This window comes from Rattus norvegicus, chromosome 11 (assembly GCF_021556685.1).
Source record: "Rattus norvegicus strain SHRSP/BbbUtx chromosome 11, alternate assembly SHRSP_T2T, whole genome shotgun sequence".
Lineage (NCBI taxonomy): Eukaryota > Metazoa > Chordata > Mammalia > Rodentia > Muridae > Rattus > Rattus norvegicus.
The window spans coordinates 42787474-42807041 of NC_141544.1; the positions used below are offsets into that span (position 1 = coordinate 42787474).

At 48.0% G+C, this 19568-nt stretch overlaps 1 protein-coding gene across 12 annotated transcripts in view; it reads right to left on the reverse strand.

Moving 5' to 3' along the window:
- Tiam1 (TIAM Rac1 associated GEF 1) overlaps nucleotides 1-19568 on the reverse strand; it is a 320703-nt gene that overhangs the window by 92417 nt on the left and 208718 nt on the right. For 11 of the 12 annotated variants that reach the window (XM_087576457.1, XM_087576448.1, XM_087576451.1 and 8 more), the window contains 2 exon segments: nucleotides 11416-11863; nucleotides 4873-5045 (listed from right to left, as the gene is read on the reverse strand). In XM_087576457.1, coding sequence (XP_087432583.1) covers nucleotides 4873-5045; nucleotides 11416-11863 — 621 coding nt within the window. 12 annotated transcript variants of the gene reach the window in all.

Here is a 19568-nt window from a genome sequence, read left to right on the forward strand (position 1 = left end):
AAGGGGTTGGGGATTTAGCTCAGCGGTAGAGCGCTTGCCTAGCGAGCGCAAGGCCCTGGGTTCGGTCCCCAGCTCCGAAAAAAAAAAAAAAAAAAGACTTAATCAAGCTCCCATTTTTATCTGTATAGGGAACCTAGCATGAAGATTCTCCTCCACACTGGAGCCCATACACCTCACTCTCTTCCCCTCCCCAACTGAGGGTCGTTTTTATAGAAGAGGAATTAAATATAGGAAGAGGCAAGAACTGCTGTCCATAAGCAAAGAAGTGTGTGGTTATGCTGTCGGCCCCCAGAAAGCAAAGCAGAGGCTCCCCACTGGCAAAGTTGAGGACGCCTGAGAAAACACCACAAAAGCTATCGACTGAAGTACCTATACAGAAGGCCACTGTCCGTCAGAGTAACTGACCATAGGCGGATCATGGCCAGGCAGGGTGAGGTGCCTCATTATTAACTACGAGCAAAGCCTTAGATCACCAGGTGTTGGATGCAAGTCTCCAGCTCAAAGTCAGAGAGGGCAGAAGCAAGAACAGAGACTCTGAGGCTTCCCCTAAACCTACGGCCTCCTCAGAAGAGCCAGAGGACCTGAAGCTGGGACCAGCATTACACCCTATCACAGTGAAAGGGGAGCAGGGAGGTGGAGAGATGGAGGTGGTTATCCTGTGTTGGGTGTTGGGGAAACCTCTGACTCCTAAACAGAAGGCTAACACAAGAGCCGGTTATCAAACACGGCAGTGCACCCCCTTCTCGCCCCCTCTTGTACTGGCCACTTTCACCTTCACTTCCTAGCAGGAGTTGAGGTTGAATATGTTGCCACCAAAAAGCTGTTCCTCAGGGGCAGCCTGGGAGCAGAGACACGATCCACAGTACCAAGAAAACAGGCCTTAGCTATAAGCTGAGTCAACACACAAACTGCCAAAGAAAAGACCTGAGATGTGGTTTGTCCCATTCCAAAGGCAAAACCCACAAAGACGACATTTAAAAGAAATTAAAGTTCTCTGTTTTGGTTTTAGGGGGGAGGGAGGGGAAGTCTACCAAATAAATGGCAGAGAATTATGGGATAAGAGTTGATGCTGGGGGGTTAAGATACTTCAACTTCGAATGAGCCCTCAGTATGACTTAGAGGAACAATGGTGTGGGAGAGGAAAATGGATACACTAAGACCTTCAGCAGGCTGCACAGGGCTGACCACAGGAGCACAGGAGGCACGAGTCCAAATAAGACAAGGAAAATGGCTCAAGCACCTCGGACAGATAGCCCAAGGAGGAGAAGAGGCAGGCACACTGACCTCATGAGGCTCTTGCAGCTATGATGCCCAGAGGGAGGGGGAGCTGCATCAGTCCACACAAGTCCCCTCTCTACCATCCTTTCTACAGAGTGTACATCTTTTAGTAGATGACATTCAGGTTTTTCCCTAGCCCGGTTTTCTTGTCCTGGGCATTTGTCTGTGACCTCGGTGACCTCCAAAAGTCTGATACCTGTTAGAAGGATCCCCAGAGCTTGCTGAAACTCAAAACTGCCCCTTATCCACAGTGATACCATGTTTGACTTCTATAACTGGACTGTTAGGAAGAGAGCGAAACTTCCTTCTGATTCCTACAAAAGACTGGGCGTTGATGGCGCTGACTGAGAATCCACTGTCTGTCAGACACTCAAGACTAAAGAAAACGGTCTCAAGTTGCCAGCTTTTTAAGTCTCCTTATGATATGCGCAAAGTACCATTTCTCTTTATGAATTTTTATAACATAGAGGAAGTAGCCTAGTAAAAATGGTCTTCTAAGCGACAGAGATACACGGAGGAAAGGTGCTTCTGATAAAGCCGTTCCTCTTCACCCCTCTACATACACAACCGAATGCATTTTCCACTCAATCACAAGTCTATATCTCTTTGCCCTGTCTGGTAGCTAAGCTCCCTAGTCAACGGGCACGGGAATTTGAAACACATGTTGGGATGTTTCCTGCAAGGGGCTGAGCTGTCAGAGACTGCAGCACTCTCTAGGGATGGATGGATTCACCAGATGCACGCCAGGGAGGAAACTGGACCATGTAAGTGGTGGGTGCTGTGTCTGACATCTAGTCGGAGGGAAGAGCCCTTGTTAAAATAGTTTAGGGGAAGGAGATACAGTCACACTCTGCAGGCAGCCTAAAACGCCTTCTGTATCAGCTACTCCAGCATTCAAGACCTCTTCTGTATCAGCTACTCCAATGCTCTCCCTCATTCCCACCCCCACTTTTCACACAGAACCCCCTTTCTACTTCTGTGGGTTATGCGAATCTCTTTTCCAGGGCCAGCATGTGGGTCTCTGGGCAGCAGGGTTGAATCGGTGCCCTGAAAACTGATCGGTGAATTGAGCCCTGGGGCTAAAATAACCTACAAATTATTTCCATAATCACAGCTGATCTCCCTTGCTTTAACCTCACCCCCACCCCAGCACACACACGGGTTTCTTTCAAATTCAGACCCTCTGGAGCTATGCAGATTACAATAAGTAGATGGCGGGAAACGCCATCACAGATCCCAAACGACAGTAATTTCCTCTGAAAAGGTCCACATAAGTAGCATAAAAAGTCCCCATAGAAAGAAGAATAAAGTCTCATGTTGCCTCAAAAAGCATTCTGTACAATGTGACTTGTCGGGTGGATCCCGCTAGCATTTCTGTGGCCGAGTAGGTCCTTTCAGTGGGAACTCATAGCAGAGGTGAGGAAGAGAAACAACAGGAGGCCTTGCTGTAGGTCAGATAAGCATCTGATAAGCAGGTGCGAGTGGCTGACAGGAGTTCCCTAGGAGCGGCTCCACTGTTTGGATGCTTCCCTGTCACCACTGCTTAGGCTCAGTAGTGACACTGGCAGGACACTCAGACAACAGGAGGGTGTGAGGAGAGAGGGGCTTGGGTTAGCTCCACCCTGACATCCAGTGTGCACTCTGGAGGCCTCCTGCCTTTCTGAGCGAGCATCAGGTTCACACGTGGGGTGAACCATCCAATCAATAAGACAAGCTACTGAGAGACGCCCCACTGTGGAGCACCTTGAAGACAGGGAGCACTGCCGGAGAGACAGAAAAATAATGGGCACCTTTTCTAAAGAAGTGAAGTATGAGGGCAATAGTAAAGTTGGACTGTGAACTCAGGACTTCTTGCACACTGCAAACACAGCCAACTGAGACTGGTCCCCTGGCCCTTGACCACTAATTTAGGAAATATCACCTTGCTCCCAAGTTAACATAGCTTTTTATAGTAAATCTTTTGAAGTGGTTAACTTATAAACAGAGAGCATTAATCAGAAAATTGATATATTTGTAGGAGGGGCTGGGCAGATGGCTCAGAGGCTAAGTGTGCTTGCTGCTAGGTTTGAATGAATGTGCCCCCAATAGGCTCATGTCTGCATGGGTAGTCCCCACCTAATGAACTGTTTAGAAAGGATTAGGGGGTTTGCCACTTTGGAAGCCTCAAAGCCCAAGCCAGGTCCAGTGTCTCTATCTCTCCCTGCTGCCTGTAGATGAGGATGTAAAACACACACACCACATACACACACACACACACACACACACACACACACACACACACACAATCTACACACACAAGAAACACAATGAATTTTGAGAAGAATAAACTCAGTGATTGATACAAAATCACATTATAAGCTACTTAACAATGAAGTCATTACAATGACCAAAGAAAAAAATTCATCATAGAAGTAGGGCAGTCATAAGAATGACAATGGGCTTCTCTTTGAAGCTATGGAGGCAGAGGGATAGCAGTTTCCAATGCATGGCAATAAGGCTGTCAAGTAAGAATATTATACCCAGAAAAACTATCCCTCGCCAATGAAGAACTGGCAAGGTGACTTTGCAATTCAAGGCACCAAGCCTGATGACCTGAATTTGATCCCTAGAACCCACGTGATGGAATAAGAAGACTGACTTCTGCAAGCTGTCCCCTGACCTCCACACCCTTCTCCTACTCTATACACAAAGAAGTAAATGCAGAACCGAGTTGCCACTACCCACGCCCACAAGATTCCCCTCTGCCAACCTGCAAACTTTTCTCTTAAAAATAAATAAATAAATAAACAAACAATAAGTCAAGTCACTCTCAGATACAGGTGTGTTGGCTTGGATGGTAAAAGGCATATTTGCTCTGTTTCACAAGCAGGTCGATGTGTATATATGAGTGTCATGCGGCCACGGAGGGTCTAAGCCTCCTTCTTGTCCTGGCTAGTGGCTGCACATTCAGCTTGGGATTCACTGAAAATTGCGTTTGTATCCTGTGCATTGAGCTTTCTCTGTGGTCTTCATCACATTAGTGGGATAAATGAGGGGAGCCTTCCTCGTTAAAAGCACAAAAAGTTCTTGCAAACTCAGAGGACTCACTATAAAAGGAAATGTTAACCTCGAAGCGGAGAAGTATTTTTGTGAAACAATTAGCAGACTTTCAAGAATGCTAGATATAAAAGTTCTGGTGAGCGGAGAAAGAGAAACTATTTAGGGACAACCAGTCCTTTCTGGGATGTAATTATTTTACCTTATGATTAATATTAGCAGAGAACATATTATGATAAAAAATTTGACAGCTCGAATCACACCTAAATTAAGGAGCGCATGATCCTATTCTGAGTGCTATCTAGTGCTACTGAAGCTACACAAGAAAGCCATCTGCTCGCATCAAACACGGCAGCTTTCTCAAACCCAACGCACAACTCTCCTTGGGCCTCACACTCACACTCTCTGCCTGAGGGCTCTGCAGTCCATCACGGCTATTTATTTTGTCATTACTACTTCTGTCTCTTTCGTAAAGAATTTCACCATTATTTTAAAGGGGAGGGCGGGTTACCTGGGCAAGACAGGAAGCCCCGTGTGCAATGGAGATACCCCACAAACCTGGAAGAGGAAGGCATCGCCCAGGGAGTTGCTGAGGCAGAAGACAAAATCTTTCTTGGGGTGCTCAGGTACGGCCTGCACGATGCTGTTCTCCACCCAGACAGCATGCTTGGGGACACTGTTGTGGTCTATCCCAGACCTGCCATCACTCTCGTAGAAAAAGAGCGTGCAACCTGAGGAAACAGAATGGCATCCGAGTGGTTATTTTGTGCACTTGGTCAATGAAAGACGTCTAAGGGGCACTGACACTGGTCATCAGGAAAGGGCTGAGCATCAAAGAGTGGGGACCCAAGAGGGAAGGACTACGAGGTGCTGCTTGCAATCAGGTCTTGGATGGGTTTATGGGAAAGTAAAGATCTTGAGTCACTACAGCTCCCGACGTAGAGGGATCCTTCACGGATGCCTTCAAGTCCTTAGAGCCCTACTGTGACTCTGAACGTTTAGTTGTAAGTGTTCTTGTGGGTGGATGTGCCCACACACTCCTATAATCCCAGCACTTGGAACAGCGGCAGGTGAGTCTCTGTGAGTTTCAGGTTGGCCTGATCTACTCTGAGAGTTCCCAGGCAGCCAGGGACCCTGTCTTTGTCCTCAAACAATGCAGACTTTGGGGGCACACAACCCCAGGGGTGACTGTAAACACAGCTGGACAGACTCCCACAGGCGATCACTAGCGGGGCCTGAAGATAGACACTTCCTTCCCTTAGAGCCTGAAGATAGACACTTCCTTCCCTTAGAGCTTACTCCCAAGTGGCCTCCTCTGATCCTCAACCAGGAAGTCTAAAAAGTGTGCCGTGGATCTGTACCCGTGGTGAAAAGTTATACCGGACCTGTGTGTGTGTGTGTGTGTGTGTGTGTGTGTGTGTGTGTGTGTGTGTGTGTGTGTGTGTGTGAGATAGGTGATCTATAACCTTTTTTTCTAGAATAAAAATATGTCCTCCTTTTTTCTGAAACAGGACGTCTGTGGAACTCACAGGAAGGTCTTAGGGAAGCTAGACCCTTGGCCCATCTTTAATTATACTATGAAACCAGTGGACAGCAAAAAGAGAAACACTTGGTGAGCTTGAAAAGTAGCTCCTGAATGGCCAGGACCCGAGGCTCAGTGTGAGAACACACCCTGGTTACTTAACATGTGACATGGTCACAACTGGGCCACAGCTCTGGCTGGAACAACAACAGAACTCATCCACAACTTCAACTCAACCGATCCACTCTGTTCACCCCTCTCCTCAGTCCCCGTGAAGAGCTAACTTTATAGGACCTGCAAAGCCCTTGAAAGTCCAACGCTTGGTTACGGCAGGAATCTCTACAGAGGCCCCACCCGTGCGTGATGTGGAAAGGAGCAGATCAATGGGAAATCACACTGGTTAAAATGCGATTTCCCCTCCGCCAGGCTTGTGTGCATATACAGGTTCACGTGCACACACACAAACACGGAAGTCCGTAAGGAGGCCAGGGAGGTCTCTCACAGGGCTTACTCATTAGCCACACAAACATGTGAACTAAGTTCTATCCCCAGAATGCACATAAAGATGCAAGGAAAAAAGGACTGCCACACAAGCACTGGGTACAAATATATACATAATAGTAAAAAAAAAAAAAAAAAAACGAGGGGGAGGGGTAATACTATATATAATTTAAAGCCTTCTTTATACTTAATCCCTAAAGCATTTTCTATGTCATTTAAATATTATTTGAAAATGCTAGTTCTTGACAGGACTCTGTCATTAATACAATTAAACCATTCACATATCCAAAATATACATACATAAATTTAAACATATGCTATTGGCTCTCCTGTCTCAATTCTCTTTTTTTTTTTTCATAATACTTGGGATCCTAAAGACTTCAAATTTTCTGAAGGAAACCCAAAGAGGGAGGTCATGTCCCATTTCTGTGCATTAAAGTGGCTCACACATTAAAGAGAAAAACAAATAACAAAATAATAGGTTCTCAAGGTGCTGGGCATGATGGTACACACCTTTAACCCCAGCACCTAGGAGAGAGAGATGGGCGGATCTCTGAGAGTTCAAGGCCAAACTGAATTCCAAGGCAACCACCCAAGAGAGATCCTGTCTATATTTTGGTTGCCCTTACTTGGTGCCCACCTTACGGCAACTGGTGCGCAATAGTGACTTTGGATCTCAAGTGTATCAAGGCCCATGCAGTGCAGTCTTGATCCCTAAGAAAGATGTTGAAGGTGAAGCAGGACTGGCCTGGGTGTTCTTGAAGGGACAATCTAGTTCCAGCCCCTTCTCTTTCCTCTCCTCGCTCTCCAGTAAGCTCTGCCACACACTCTTCCCATGAGCCACTGCTTCACTACATGCCCAATCAGTCACAAGCTAAAGTCCCAACACTGTGGGCCAGAGCAAACCTTTTCTGTTTGTAAGCTGAGCATCGCAGGGACTTTGCTCTAATGCAAAGAGCTGATTTACCTGTATGTGTTTCCACTGTCTTAGTCCCTACAACGAAGACATTTTCTCTGGAAAATGTCAGTAGTGCTGTTAGGAAATGCAGCTTTCGACGATCTCCATGACTATTATGAAACGAACAATTTGTAGACCTTTTTAACATTGAAGTGGCAACACATGGAGCTCAGGTTTGGAACAAAAATCCTGATATGTGCTTAGCCTGGACACAGTCTAGTCTTTCAAATACTTCTAGTCCCGCAACTTTGGTTTAAAATGATCTATCACAGTAGGTGGATGAAACTGGATTTTATTCATTTTCAACCTGTTCCATTTTTTTTTAAGACTAACATGAAGAAACAAATCCAAGACCACATACTCTGATAAAAGTCTGCTTATTGTGAGCTTCACTTGAACTTGACCTTTGGGTTATTAAGCTGTCAATAGCATCCCTCCAGAGAGTAATTCTAGAAGTCTTTGAAAATGGAATCTTTTCTACCCCAGAGTCCCCAGGTGGGTCCCTTAGGGCCCCAGTAGCCAAGGGACACTAGGAAAATGGAACAGCTCTCGTGTGGGAAGAGCGAAGCTCCGAGTTTGTCAACAGAAAACAAGAACCTGTCAAGACTCAGACGTGAAAGGATGGGTGGCTCCTGTCAGGTTGTGTCACCCAGATCTGGGTCATGGAGACAGTGTGATGGCTCCCTTCTCTCATGTGGTCCTCAATGCCAACACTACAGCTTCCTGGGTCACTTATTCTTGAAGGAAAAGGCACAAATGAAACAGCCAGCTCTGCTATGACCCGAGTAAAAAGAGTCATCTGATTTTTATTCCATACCAAGAAATTATATTCTTAAATGCAGGGTAAGAAGAGACTCGGATGACATCCAGGCCCTTCTCAAAGCTTAAAATCATCCCTCTTCACACCCCACACTGAGTCCTGAACCCCAGGACTCCAGAAACTGGATTGTATTTGTAGATGTAACCTTTAAAGTGGCAGTTAAGGTAAAGGGTTGTCATAACAGGTGTCCCTTAGTCTAACGACTCGGGTCCTATCAGATGGACACTGGACAGCCACTACAGAAGGAAGAGCACACGCTGAGACCCAAAGGAAGACAGTGACCACTACCTCAAGATGGGAGGCCTCAAAAGAAGGCAGCCCAGCCACCCTTGTACCTCAGACTGACAGGTTCTGTTGTTCGAGACATCCAGCGTGTGGCCCTGTATTACAGCGGTCCAGGCATGCTAACATGAGGACTGTCTCCAACTTCATGATTCAGTAAGTAGGAAGCACAACACAGAATGCAGCAGGGACAACTGGGATGTAGGTGTGTGTGATGTAGGTGGTCTTCATGTCGGGTCTTAGTCCTCAGCAGCAATTACTGACGTGAAGGAAGCGGTGTGCTGTGTGGCGTATTCCTCCAACGGTGGTTGGGGGAGTGGGGGTCCACATCTTTCAGGGAAGCATGCTCAGACTCAGAATGTTCTTGAGGTAGGATGAAATATCCACCCAGCAAAGAATCTCCTCGAAACTCAGCAAGTAAATGAATCCATCAAACCTCCCGGAAGTCCCTGACTGGCTAGATGCTCTAGGCGCTTTGCTCCTCAAACTCATAAATATTGGGACAAGCAGAGCTGCCTGAAGAGGTACCCGGGAGAGATCCTCTCCAGCTTGTTGAACTCCCCCTAAGCTGTGCAGCAAGCACCAGAGTGTTGGCTTTCATGAGCTGACATCCATGCTGGGGTGAGCTGTTGGTGATCCAGCTGTCTTTGAGTAACCCCTCCCTCATGGCCGAGTAAGTAACTCCAATAAACTTATGAACTCAAATCGGGCCTGGGTGATGTCCTTACTCTGGCCTGTTGTCAGTTTCCCATCAGGGGGCAAGTAGATAATTGTTCATGCCTCCCCAGGAATAGTTACCCAATAGAAGTGGATAGAGGAACAAGGGGTGTGAACCTGCTTGGGGCAGGGGGCTGAAAAAGGAGAAGAGTTCTTCACCAGCTCATCCATCATAGCAGAACCATGGCGGTGGCCTCCAGAGGCGACCCCATGGCACATCTCCAAATGAGACTAAGGCAGGTGGTGAGTGAAAAAGGCCAGTAATGCCTTTCCAAAGTATGCCATAGGATAAACATCTGTGTTTCATAAGCGTGATCCCACACCATAGGAACACCGAGATTCAAGAGTAACCAAACAACATAAGGGAGGACCTGGGCCTCCGCTGCCCTCGTCATCGTGGGTGTCTGGGAGGCACAGCACAGAGCCTAACCACGTACATTGGTTCCTACTTCAGCAGGCATCAAAACAAAGACAAGCAAACAATACATCCAGCTAGCACCGGCAATGGAAAAGGAGATGGTGCATGCCCTGATTGTCCTCTAGGAGCGAGCTGCACACGCCACCCAGGTATACACTAGCCTCACTGAACAGGGCTTTGTGCAGGTCCAGGCCTCTACTTCTACTGCAGGATATCCCCACGCTGACCTCAGCTGTACTAGCTCAGCCCTGGCTTCTTCCTCCTGTGTGTTTCCCATCTCACCCCTCCCCCTCAGTTGAGATTCCCAATCTCAAATCTAGCTTTGTAACAAAACCAGCACATGTATTTAAGCACATTTATTGCTCAAATAAACTACCAAGTCTCCAGACCCAAGTAGGGCCAGGCAGACACACGGCCCTCTTCAGGAAAGCATGCAGGAGTGGTAACAACTTGTAAGCGCTAGGCTTCTCTGAGAAGCAAGAGTGTTGGTACCCATGTCTGCTATGCGCACAGCCAAAGGTACCCCAATAAACACGGCTGGACTACAAAATAGTGACTTCTTCAGAAATGAATGATGACTTAGACATGCTGTTTGCATCAGGTTGAAGCCTGTAAAATTGGTGATATTCTACCATTTAAAAGTTAAAGACTTTTTTCAAGCCATTGGCTGTTTCCTTGGATTAAAGCTAAGGATTCCTCTCTCCACAATAGTCACTGTGTGAGATGAGATATAAACTTGAACAAATGTAAACAAAATTTTGGAGGGGAACTCTGGCTTCATCACTGTCCTTCAGTCCATGAGAAAACTGGATGTGACATGTTCCTCTCACTGAACTATTACATCGGTGGCTTCAAAATTTCAACTTGCCACACGTAGAGTCACCTGGGAAGAGAGTCTCAATTGAGTAATTGTCTTTCTTGGGGTTGCCTACGAGCTTGTCTAGGGGACACTGTCTTGTAAACTGATGTAGAAAGACCTAGCCCACTGTGGGCAATACTATTCCCTAGGCAGAGAGGGTCATGAACTGTATAGGGTGGGGAAAGCTGGCAGAGAGCAAGCAAAGCAGGCAGACCGGGTACATTCATTACTCTTGGTTTTTGACTATCAATGTGATGTGACTACTTGCTTGGGTTCCTGCCTTGACTTCCCCAAAACAATGGACTGTAACTTAGAACTGTAAGCCGAAGAAACTCTTCCTACCCCGCTATGATTCTTTTGCTTGGAGTACTTTATCACAGCAACAGAAATGAAACCAAGACAACCATGAAGCCCAGAAAACAATCAGACAGCATTGAGAGGTGGGTAACAAGCCAAGAAAGTTACTATACCAGAGACATAAAGCTTCCATCCACTCAGATGACTAACTCTAGAGGCCTCCCTACCATGTCGTACATAACTATAGTCAACAATGTCATATCATATATTTAAAAATGGGTTAATTAGCCAGGTTTGATGGCTACCCCTGAGGCTGAGGCAGAAGAATTACAAAGTCAAGTCCAGCCTGGGCAATTTGGTACCTCAAAACAAATATAAATCTACAAAGAGCTATGGGGATGTGAGACAGAGCTGTGGTGCACATGTAACATGTGACATGTGACATGTGACATGTGACATGTGAGAGGCCCTGGGTCCAATTCCCGGTCTTGAAAACAGAGACAGAAAAACAAAACCAAATCCCAAACCAGATCTTTTAGTTATTCAGTGATGGCCCTTACCTCACCCCAGGATTTGAAAAAAATGTACAACTAATGTTGTGTTTCTAGACAGACTATGTTCTGAATATACAATTATGAAATGTTGCATAACAGAAGGCCATTGTGTGAGTACCTGTGGAATGCACCCGTTGGCACTCCCAGCATGCATCTGGGCTGGCCTCCCTTACCTTTCAGGGACACCCAGTAGTGCTTCCACTTCCTCCGGGTAGCCGACTCCACCTTCTTATTCTTCTTATGTACCAGGAAGTTCTTGACTGCCAGCGCGCCAGCCTTCCGCACAGTGCCCTGCGCAGCCGTCAGCAGGATGTCCGACTGGCCCGGGGAGCTGAGGGTTCCGCTGCTCTGCTCGTCGCTGTGCGCAGAGCCAGCCTCCTCCAGGCTCTCGCTGTTGGTGGTGCTCATCTCCAGTTCCCGCCTGAAGTTCTCGTACACCCCCTGGCGTGCAGCATCCCCAGTCGAACTGCTGCCGCTGTCGCTGCCCACAAAGGCTCGGCCTGTGGGAGGCGAGTAGCTGGAGTTGGTGGCATTGGATCTCCTGGACAGGAGGTCCGTGTCCGTGGTGGCCCCTTCGATCCCACTGTCTGCAAACTCACTGCCCTCGCCTGTGTTAACATCCTTGGAAACAGAAAGGGAGAGAGAAGCAGACATGCATCACGTTCGGAAGAGACTTGGGAGCACCTGGTCCAGCCTGGGGCTCTGCAGCACAGAAGGCGCACCGGGCTCCAAAGATGATGTGCGGATCCCTCCTCAAGCCAGCGCACTGCGGAGCGGCTCAGGGAAACAAACCTTCGACCAACCACCCGCCACGCAGCCTAATGATTCAGAATGTTCAAGAAATATAAAAGGCACAGGGAACACTTCAAAGAGCTTATCATTTCTCTGACTCAATTAGCTAATTGGCAAACTAGCTATTGAGATGTTTGCATGGCCATGCTGTGGGAGCTCAGAGCCCTCGGCCACCTCAGCTGGCCTTGAACTCCGGGAAATTCAGCAGGCAGATTAGTTAGCTGTTCCGGAGGTTGGGGTTACAATGCATGGCTAGATCTTTACAGCTGATACTTAAAAATAAAATAAAAGGACCCGTTTGTGAGTCTCTTTTATAATGGGTGACTAAATAGATTGCTAGAGCACCCACTCACTCAGCAAGGTCCCATACCCCAAGAGCAGGCAAGAGTCCTTGTACCCTAATGAACCTGGCTTCCCAAAAGCAGTTCTTTCATTCTGCCTTGTGCTAAATCAGCCTGTGAGGCCCACAGCTCCGTGCACCTCTCCAATTACTCTGCCCTTTCAAAGGCGGGAGGGATGCGAGAAGCCTGAAGTAAGCAACCCCAGGCCCAGTGACAGAGGGGAGCAACTGCCAAGATGCCAGAGTATCAGTCCCCAGAGGAAAGGTGTTTGCAACTTCCAGAGCTGACCCTGGACTGCAGCCCAATGTTTCCGGGTCACAGAGGTAGGTTCTTAAATTGGAACCACAGTTAGTTACTCTGACGTGCGTGCTACGGGGATTTCCATAAACAGTAATTAAATGATGGTAGCAATCAGCGGGAGGCGATGGCGACAGCACGGGACAGGCTGGCTCACGAGCCTGTCTCCTCTCAAAGGGAAGACAAAAGGAACACGAGTGTGGCATAGGGGGAAAGGCAAAGCAGTGCACAGGTTGGTAGTTTGGCCATTCAGGGGACCCTTATCCTCATGGATAATGATGGTTGAAGCATGTAAACACTAAATGTGTGCTCTGACATGTCATAAAAATGGCTGCTTTGAGCTTAAGTCGGTGCTGGAAGATAGTGGGGTGGGCTGAGTCACAGCACAGCTGAGACTGTCCCACACCAGGCCCAGAGGTGCTGTGCCTCTATCTAGGTCCACCTGAACCAGTGGTTCACAGTTCACAATTATAAAAAAAAACCTGGGAGAATAATGACATGAAGTGCAGGAAAGGGTGGGTCAGAGGTGGCAGTGATAGATGAGCAGCTACCAAGCAGCAGCTCCATTCCAAATGGGGTTTCGATCCCTAGTAGTCGCTAGGACGGCTGTGCTGTGGTGTAGATGCAGTTTGTTCTCCAAGGGTTTGAGAGTTGGAAGCTTGGTCCCCAGTACAGCAATGCTGGGAGGTGGTAGAGCCTTTAAGAGCTACAGTCCCTCTACCCCAGGAAACAAACAAAGAAACAAAAAGATGGGGCCTTGTGGAAGGAATTTAGGTCATTGGGGGATGGGAGGTATTTAGGTCATTGGGGGATGGGAGGTATCTAGGTCATTGGAGGGTCTCACCCTTGGGAAATGCCAAAGCTGGTCTTCTGAGGTGATTGCTGCCAGAGTGGGTTGCTAGAAAAGAGGTCCGGGTCCCTCGATGTCTCCTCAACTCACTGTGTAACATCTTCCTCTCCCTCTCCCTCTCCCTCTCCCTCCCCCTCCTCCTCCCAATACCTCCTCCCCCTCCCTCTCTCCAATTGATTCACAGTGTGATGCTGTATGTCAAAGAGACCTCAACAAAGCCAGCAGATGCTGGAACCAAGCTCTCCACCTCCCAGACTAAGCTACACGGATGTCTTTTCTTTGCAAATTAACCAGCCTTGGGCATTTCATTCTAACAGTGAAAAGCAGACCAACAGACCCTGTTGGCCTAGCACTTTGTTTTATGTTCCTCTGCTTAATAACAGCCATGGATGGCCACAAAGAACCCAGATTTAGTTAGTAAAATATCTTGTACACAAACAAAAAGCACTATTAGCAACCCACGTTTCTTTCTGGCAGGGACATTTACCATGTGCGTCCTTGTAGATAGATGTGTGCGTCCTTGTAATTGTAAGACAATAAAGGGAACCTGACAATTTTGGATAACCCGAGGCCGTGGAGGATAAGGAATCTGTGAACTTCTCAAATTTGATTTCATAGGTCTCGGTCCTCTGAAGAAGGCTGGGTCTGTATAGGCATTGCTTTTTCCTACTGATGTGATACAGAATCAAGGCAACGTACAGAAGGGGGAGTTTACTTGGGCTTACGGTTGCAGAGAGGTAAGATTCCCTCAAGTCCAGAAAGCATGGCAGTAAGAGGCAGACACAGCGGCTGAAACGGAAGCTAAGAATTCATGTCTTAAACCGTCAGCAGGAAGCCAAGAGAAGGAACTGGAAATGGTCTCCATTGTTTACCCAAGGCAACATAGCTAACAGGCAGTAAGAGGGATGGGGGTTTCCAACAGCCTTCCTTTTTGTCTTTTAAATTTATTTGGTCCTTGTGAAACAGGGTTTCTCTGTGTATCCCTGGCTATCCTGGAACAGAACTCACTCTGTAGACCAGGCTAGCCTCAAACTCAAGAGATCTGCCTACCTTGACCTCCTGAGTATGGGGATTAAAGATGTCCACCACCATGACAGGCTTAAAATGGTCTTTAAACTCTTAAACCCTGCAGTAACAAGATTTGCTTGCTCCAAGACCACACCTCCAAGATCTCAAACAGCAACACTAACTGGGGACAAAGTATCCAAATGCCCGAGACTGTGGAGGAGAATTCATTCAAACCACCACACAATGTATGAAGGAGCCCACGATAACCACTCTGAGAAGCCACACTGGCAATAGCCCGCACAGTAGCTACTTCAGGATACAGAAGAAAAGAGAGGACTCAAAACCTCCTAGAAGTAACCTTGGAAACCATCGTCTTGGCCAGAACATGTGAATACCACAGACCAGAAAGTCCTAAGTCTGGTTAGTGGCAGATGGGAGGTTTGAACCTGTGCTGCCGAGAACTTTTCTGATAAGAAACCGGTGAGCCCAGTGGCTCAGCTATGGGTCAGTGTGTGACCAGATTTTTGCATGTGCCATTCACTCCCCATCCTTTCCCACTTTAACAAGATCTCTGAGACACACACACACACACACACACACACACACACACACACACACACACACACATGTTTTAACCTGCCCAAGCCAACCACAGAAGGGACAAGCGACGCAGAGGATGCCAGGACACAGAGGGGAAGAGCTGGCTGGCCAGCTCTCGGCACCCATCTTTTACAGTCTACCACATGCCCACAAACCATTCACTCCTTGTCTCCACCTAAGCTGAGAGTCAGGGACTCCATGGACGCTCACCTCTAGGTCACACCTGAACATCTGTTCATGCCAGCTGAAGCTGCCACCTGCAATGGTGCAGGCCGTGTGTGTCCAGCTCTGAGATGGCCACCAAACTGATGGGACTGCTCCAGGTAGGAAGCCTGTGGTGACTGGTGTTTGAACGCAGGCCCCAGCTCAGCTCACATTCCTTCACAGCACATGGCTTAGTCATGACTGAGGAGTGTCCCTGGACCTGCCCAAGACATACCACCTCATCTCAGAAGTAGGTAACTGGGCTGAGCTGTGCACATTCGCCCCACGTGTGACCTAACCCATTGGGAAACAGATGTCAGCTGCCCTGCTCCAACCTCTATTTAGTCGTGAAGCCCGGGCTCTCCTGGATACCCTCTAGCATCCTCTAGCACAGTGGATGATGAGTCCACCCAGCCAGAGACATTGCTGAATGTGCTTCTCTCTTTTCCTCACAGTGACACACGCATTCTTTTGGTCATCTTTTTTGGAAGGGCTCCTCTAGCCTTTCTCAGGCTCTAGGCAGTTCAAAACTGAGAAACCTGATTCTCCCACAAGGAGAAGTCCCTAGCAACCATCCAGCTCTTCCAAGCAGCAAGCAGCGGTGAAGACTGACACCAGGAAGCAATGGCCTGGAGGCCTTGTAGTCTGTGTCACATGCAGTGATCCTCCCCACCTAACTAAACATCTCAGCAGCCTGTCTCTTCTACCCTACTTAGTCAGACGCTAAATTCTAAATTCAAAGTAGGGCTGGGGAGGTGGCTCAGAGGTTAAAGTGTTTGTCATCAGAGTTCAAGATCCACCAACCTTTGTAAATGCCAAGTGAGAGGAATGCTCACTTGGAATACCAGACAGACAGACACACACACACACACACAAATATGCATCCATATATGCAAAAATATGCATATTTCCCACATATGTGTACTCACTTGCATCCATACATGCAAAAACATGTACAGACACATACATGTATACCATATATACATATATATGAATATATATAAAACTTGAGGAAAATAAAAAGGGAAAAGGGGAGGGAGGGAGGGAGGGAGGGAGGAAGGGAGAGAGGGAGGGAGAGAGGGAGGGAGAGAGGGAGGGAGGGAAGAAAGGTTCATGGAGATCTAAGGCTGTGGCTTAGTGGCAGAGGGCTAGCCTTAACGCTTAACGTGAGACCCTGGGATCCGAGCACCAGAGAGTTAGGGTGTAATGGAAAAAGTGAAAGGAAGTGGGGAGACCCCAGACAGATGATGAAAATGACACCCCAAAAAGCTGAAGCTTCTGCAAATCAGCAGAGTCAGCTGTCCCCACCAGAAACACTGCATTGAAGAGACCTCCAGCTATCGTGAGCCACAGCCAAAGGACAGGGATGTCCTCACAGCTCACTCTCCGAGACAAAGGCCCACAACCAGATTTCCAGTGTGCTCCAGCTCTCCAGTTTACATTCTCTTGGCAATTTCCCAAAACGAGCGTGTGTGCCTCCCTACTGCACGCGCAACCTGCTGCAGCTGCCAGGCGAGGTCACTCCTGGGCTACCTAAGCTGGTCAATGAGGCTTAAATGAGTTCTTGTACTAAATTTCAAGAGGTAAAAAAGCCTGTTTCCACCCTCTTAGAAACCAGATCGCTGACCAGAAGACTATGTACCTATGATGCCTAGTAGGGAGGCTCTGGGTCTTTCTCCTGGGGAATTACAAACAAAAGCACCAAGGACTCCTGTGCAGAACGGGATTTGAAAAGCTAATTAGCTACAAAGTTGCAAGGGCCCTGGGACAATCTAGAAACCCGCAAATCAATTGGCCACTTGTAGCTATAAGTAGAACACAATTAGAAACTGTTTTTCTTGGTCACTCTAATTTCTCCGATGGATCTGGCTTAGTTCAAATACACTAGTCCAGAGAGACTATGCATACTGGGAGAATTCACCGGGTTTCAGTATAGTGTTGACCTGTGGAGGCTTTGAACCAAAGGCTCTTGCTCCTCCTATGTTTCTTACCCTTACTTATTCCTAGAGCTTCCCTGTCACATGTACTGCACATCAAAACACACACACACACACACACACACACACACACACACACACACACACCTACCTTTTGGCTCTCACCAAAGGTTCACACCATCTCCTGGACATACTCAGTATACTGTCCTTTAGTAACCTCAGTATAGAAAATGACGGTTCCAGCCTTTGACTATATGACTATACTGATCGGGGCCTCAGCTTCTTCATATACACAATGGGGCCAGCAAAGGTCTATGTTGGTTTCTTTCCACTGCCAGAAATCCTGAGCCTGGCATATAGCAGGCAAGTCCTCGACAATAGAGCCGTGCCTGTGGCTACTGCACCTCTGTCTACTTAAGAAAGCATTTCATGGGATGCTGTGCGGTCAAAACAACCCAGGAACAGTGCCTCAGACATGCTCAGCACCCTGTACCAGCACAAAGAAAACATGTGAAAACATCGTCACCTGAGCCCTTACTTACATGGGATGAAAGGCACAGCCTGGTCATAGCTGTACCAGCATGGAGGGGAGCTTGTCTCTGAGGAATCTGGTACAAACAAGACCTCATGAGAAAACCACGCAGGCAGATAGGCGGGAGCTTGAAATGCTAACGACGCTTTAAAATCATCCTTGTGCTCTCAAAACAGCACAGCAAGTAAGAAAATGTTGACGTAATGTACACTGAGTTAGCGGTTATTGGGCACTTCTGATGACTGTCACTACTAAGTTGATAGAAATAGGAGACCCGCTCGCTTCCCTTTTCCTCTCCCAAGGCTGTGGCTCCGTGGATTTCTGAGTTTCCGACAGCCATTCCTCCTCTAAGGACTGCTGGTGGGAGTGACTCACAGCTTCTCTCGGTACAAGCACTGGAACTGAATCTTGGTTGCTAAAAAGGGAATCCGGCACTCGGTAGCCAATGCTGGGAGCACTGCCTCAGGTAACTCCTGATTGGAGAGTGCTCCTACTCCACCTGGCATGACTCATCCCCAACCCTTCTTCTGCCCCTCTCTGGATGTGCTGCCACCTCGGGAAGTCATCCTTCCTCCCTCTACTTCCTGTGCCACCTACCCGGTCCTCTTCTTCCCTTGCTGGTTCACAGCCATATCAGAAGGGGCTTCCTTCCACGTGACAGGGCCACACGCTGTTGCCAGATGAGCTTTGACAGTACAACCGGAAGGCTCTCCAGCGCCTGCCACTCAAGACCCTGAATAAACGTCCAGTGTCCGCACTTGGGCCTTGGCTGATGATACCCCTTTCCACGGCATGGTTCCAACAGCTCTCTTCCAGGAGTATCCTTTCCTCCTTTTCTCTGTATCCCTCCTGCGGTTGCCATGCCCACTACTCAGCACCGTCTCTGTTTCCCCTCGCAGCCCTCCTGCAGCCACACCGGACCCCTTGCCTCTCCTCGGATGTGTCGGGCAGCCTCCCATCTTATAACTCAATAGCCAGCTCTCTCCTTGCCTTCAAGCCCCAAGTCTGACCTCCCTCGAGGTCACACCCCGAGCTCCCAATCTGAAGCTGCCTGCTGTATACCCTGGTCCAGGAGTCTTGCTCCTGTGGCACGGCGCACTTACTATTGAGCTCTCTTGTCTGTGCCACGAACACCCCCGTCTCACCACAACTCTCTCCACGAGCTCTGGAGTTTTTCTCGTCAACGCATCCCGAGCGCCAAGAATAGCGCCTGGCATGGGGTAGGCTCTTCAAAAATAATTGCTGAATGAACTTACTGCTGCTCATTTCCCATCCCTATCTCGAGAAAAGGAAAACAGTTCCTCGCGGAACAACATCGGAGTTTGATGTAAAGGTTTAGTCACTGCCAAGCTCCCTGGGGCTCTGCTGAAGTTGAGACTCTGAGTCTTCACTGTAAAGCGCTTACATTTGCAACTTTGAGCAGCTCTGTGAGCCTTCTGGGGATAGCTCCACAATTCATTTGAGTTTTTATTTAATATTTTTAAAGAACTTAACATGAACGAGGGGGGAAACTGAGTTATCACAGGAACCCAGCGCTCTTGATGGTGGGGTGGTCCGACATCAACTGATGACGCTCGGTTGATGAATGAAAAGTGGGTCAGCTGATACTCAGTTCTTCAGTGGGTTCTGAATACTCTCCATCAGACCTTTGTAGCAGGCTGGCTTCATGGCCACATCCAGCAGGGCCTTGCATCCCTGTTCTCGGGATGCTAATTGCGATTACAGCCCTTTGCCCCCATTAGTCTATACAATAACACCTCACACA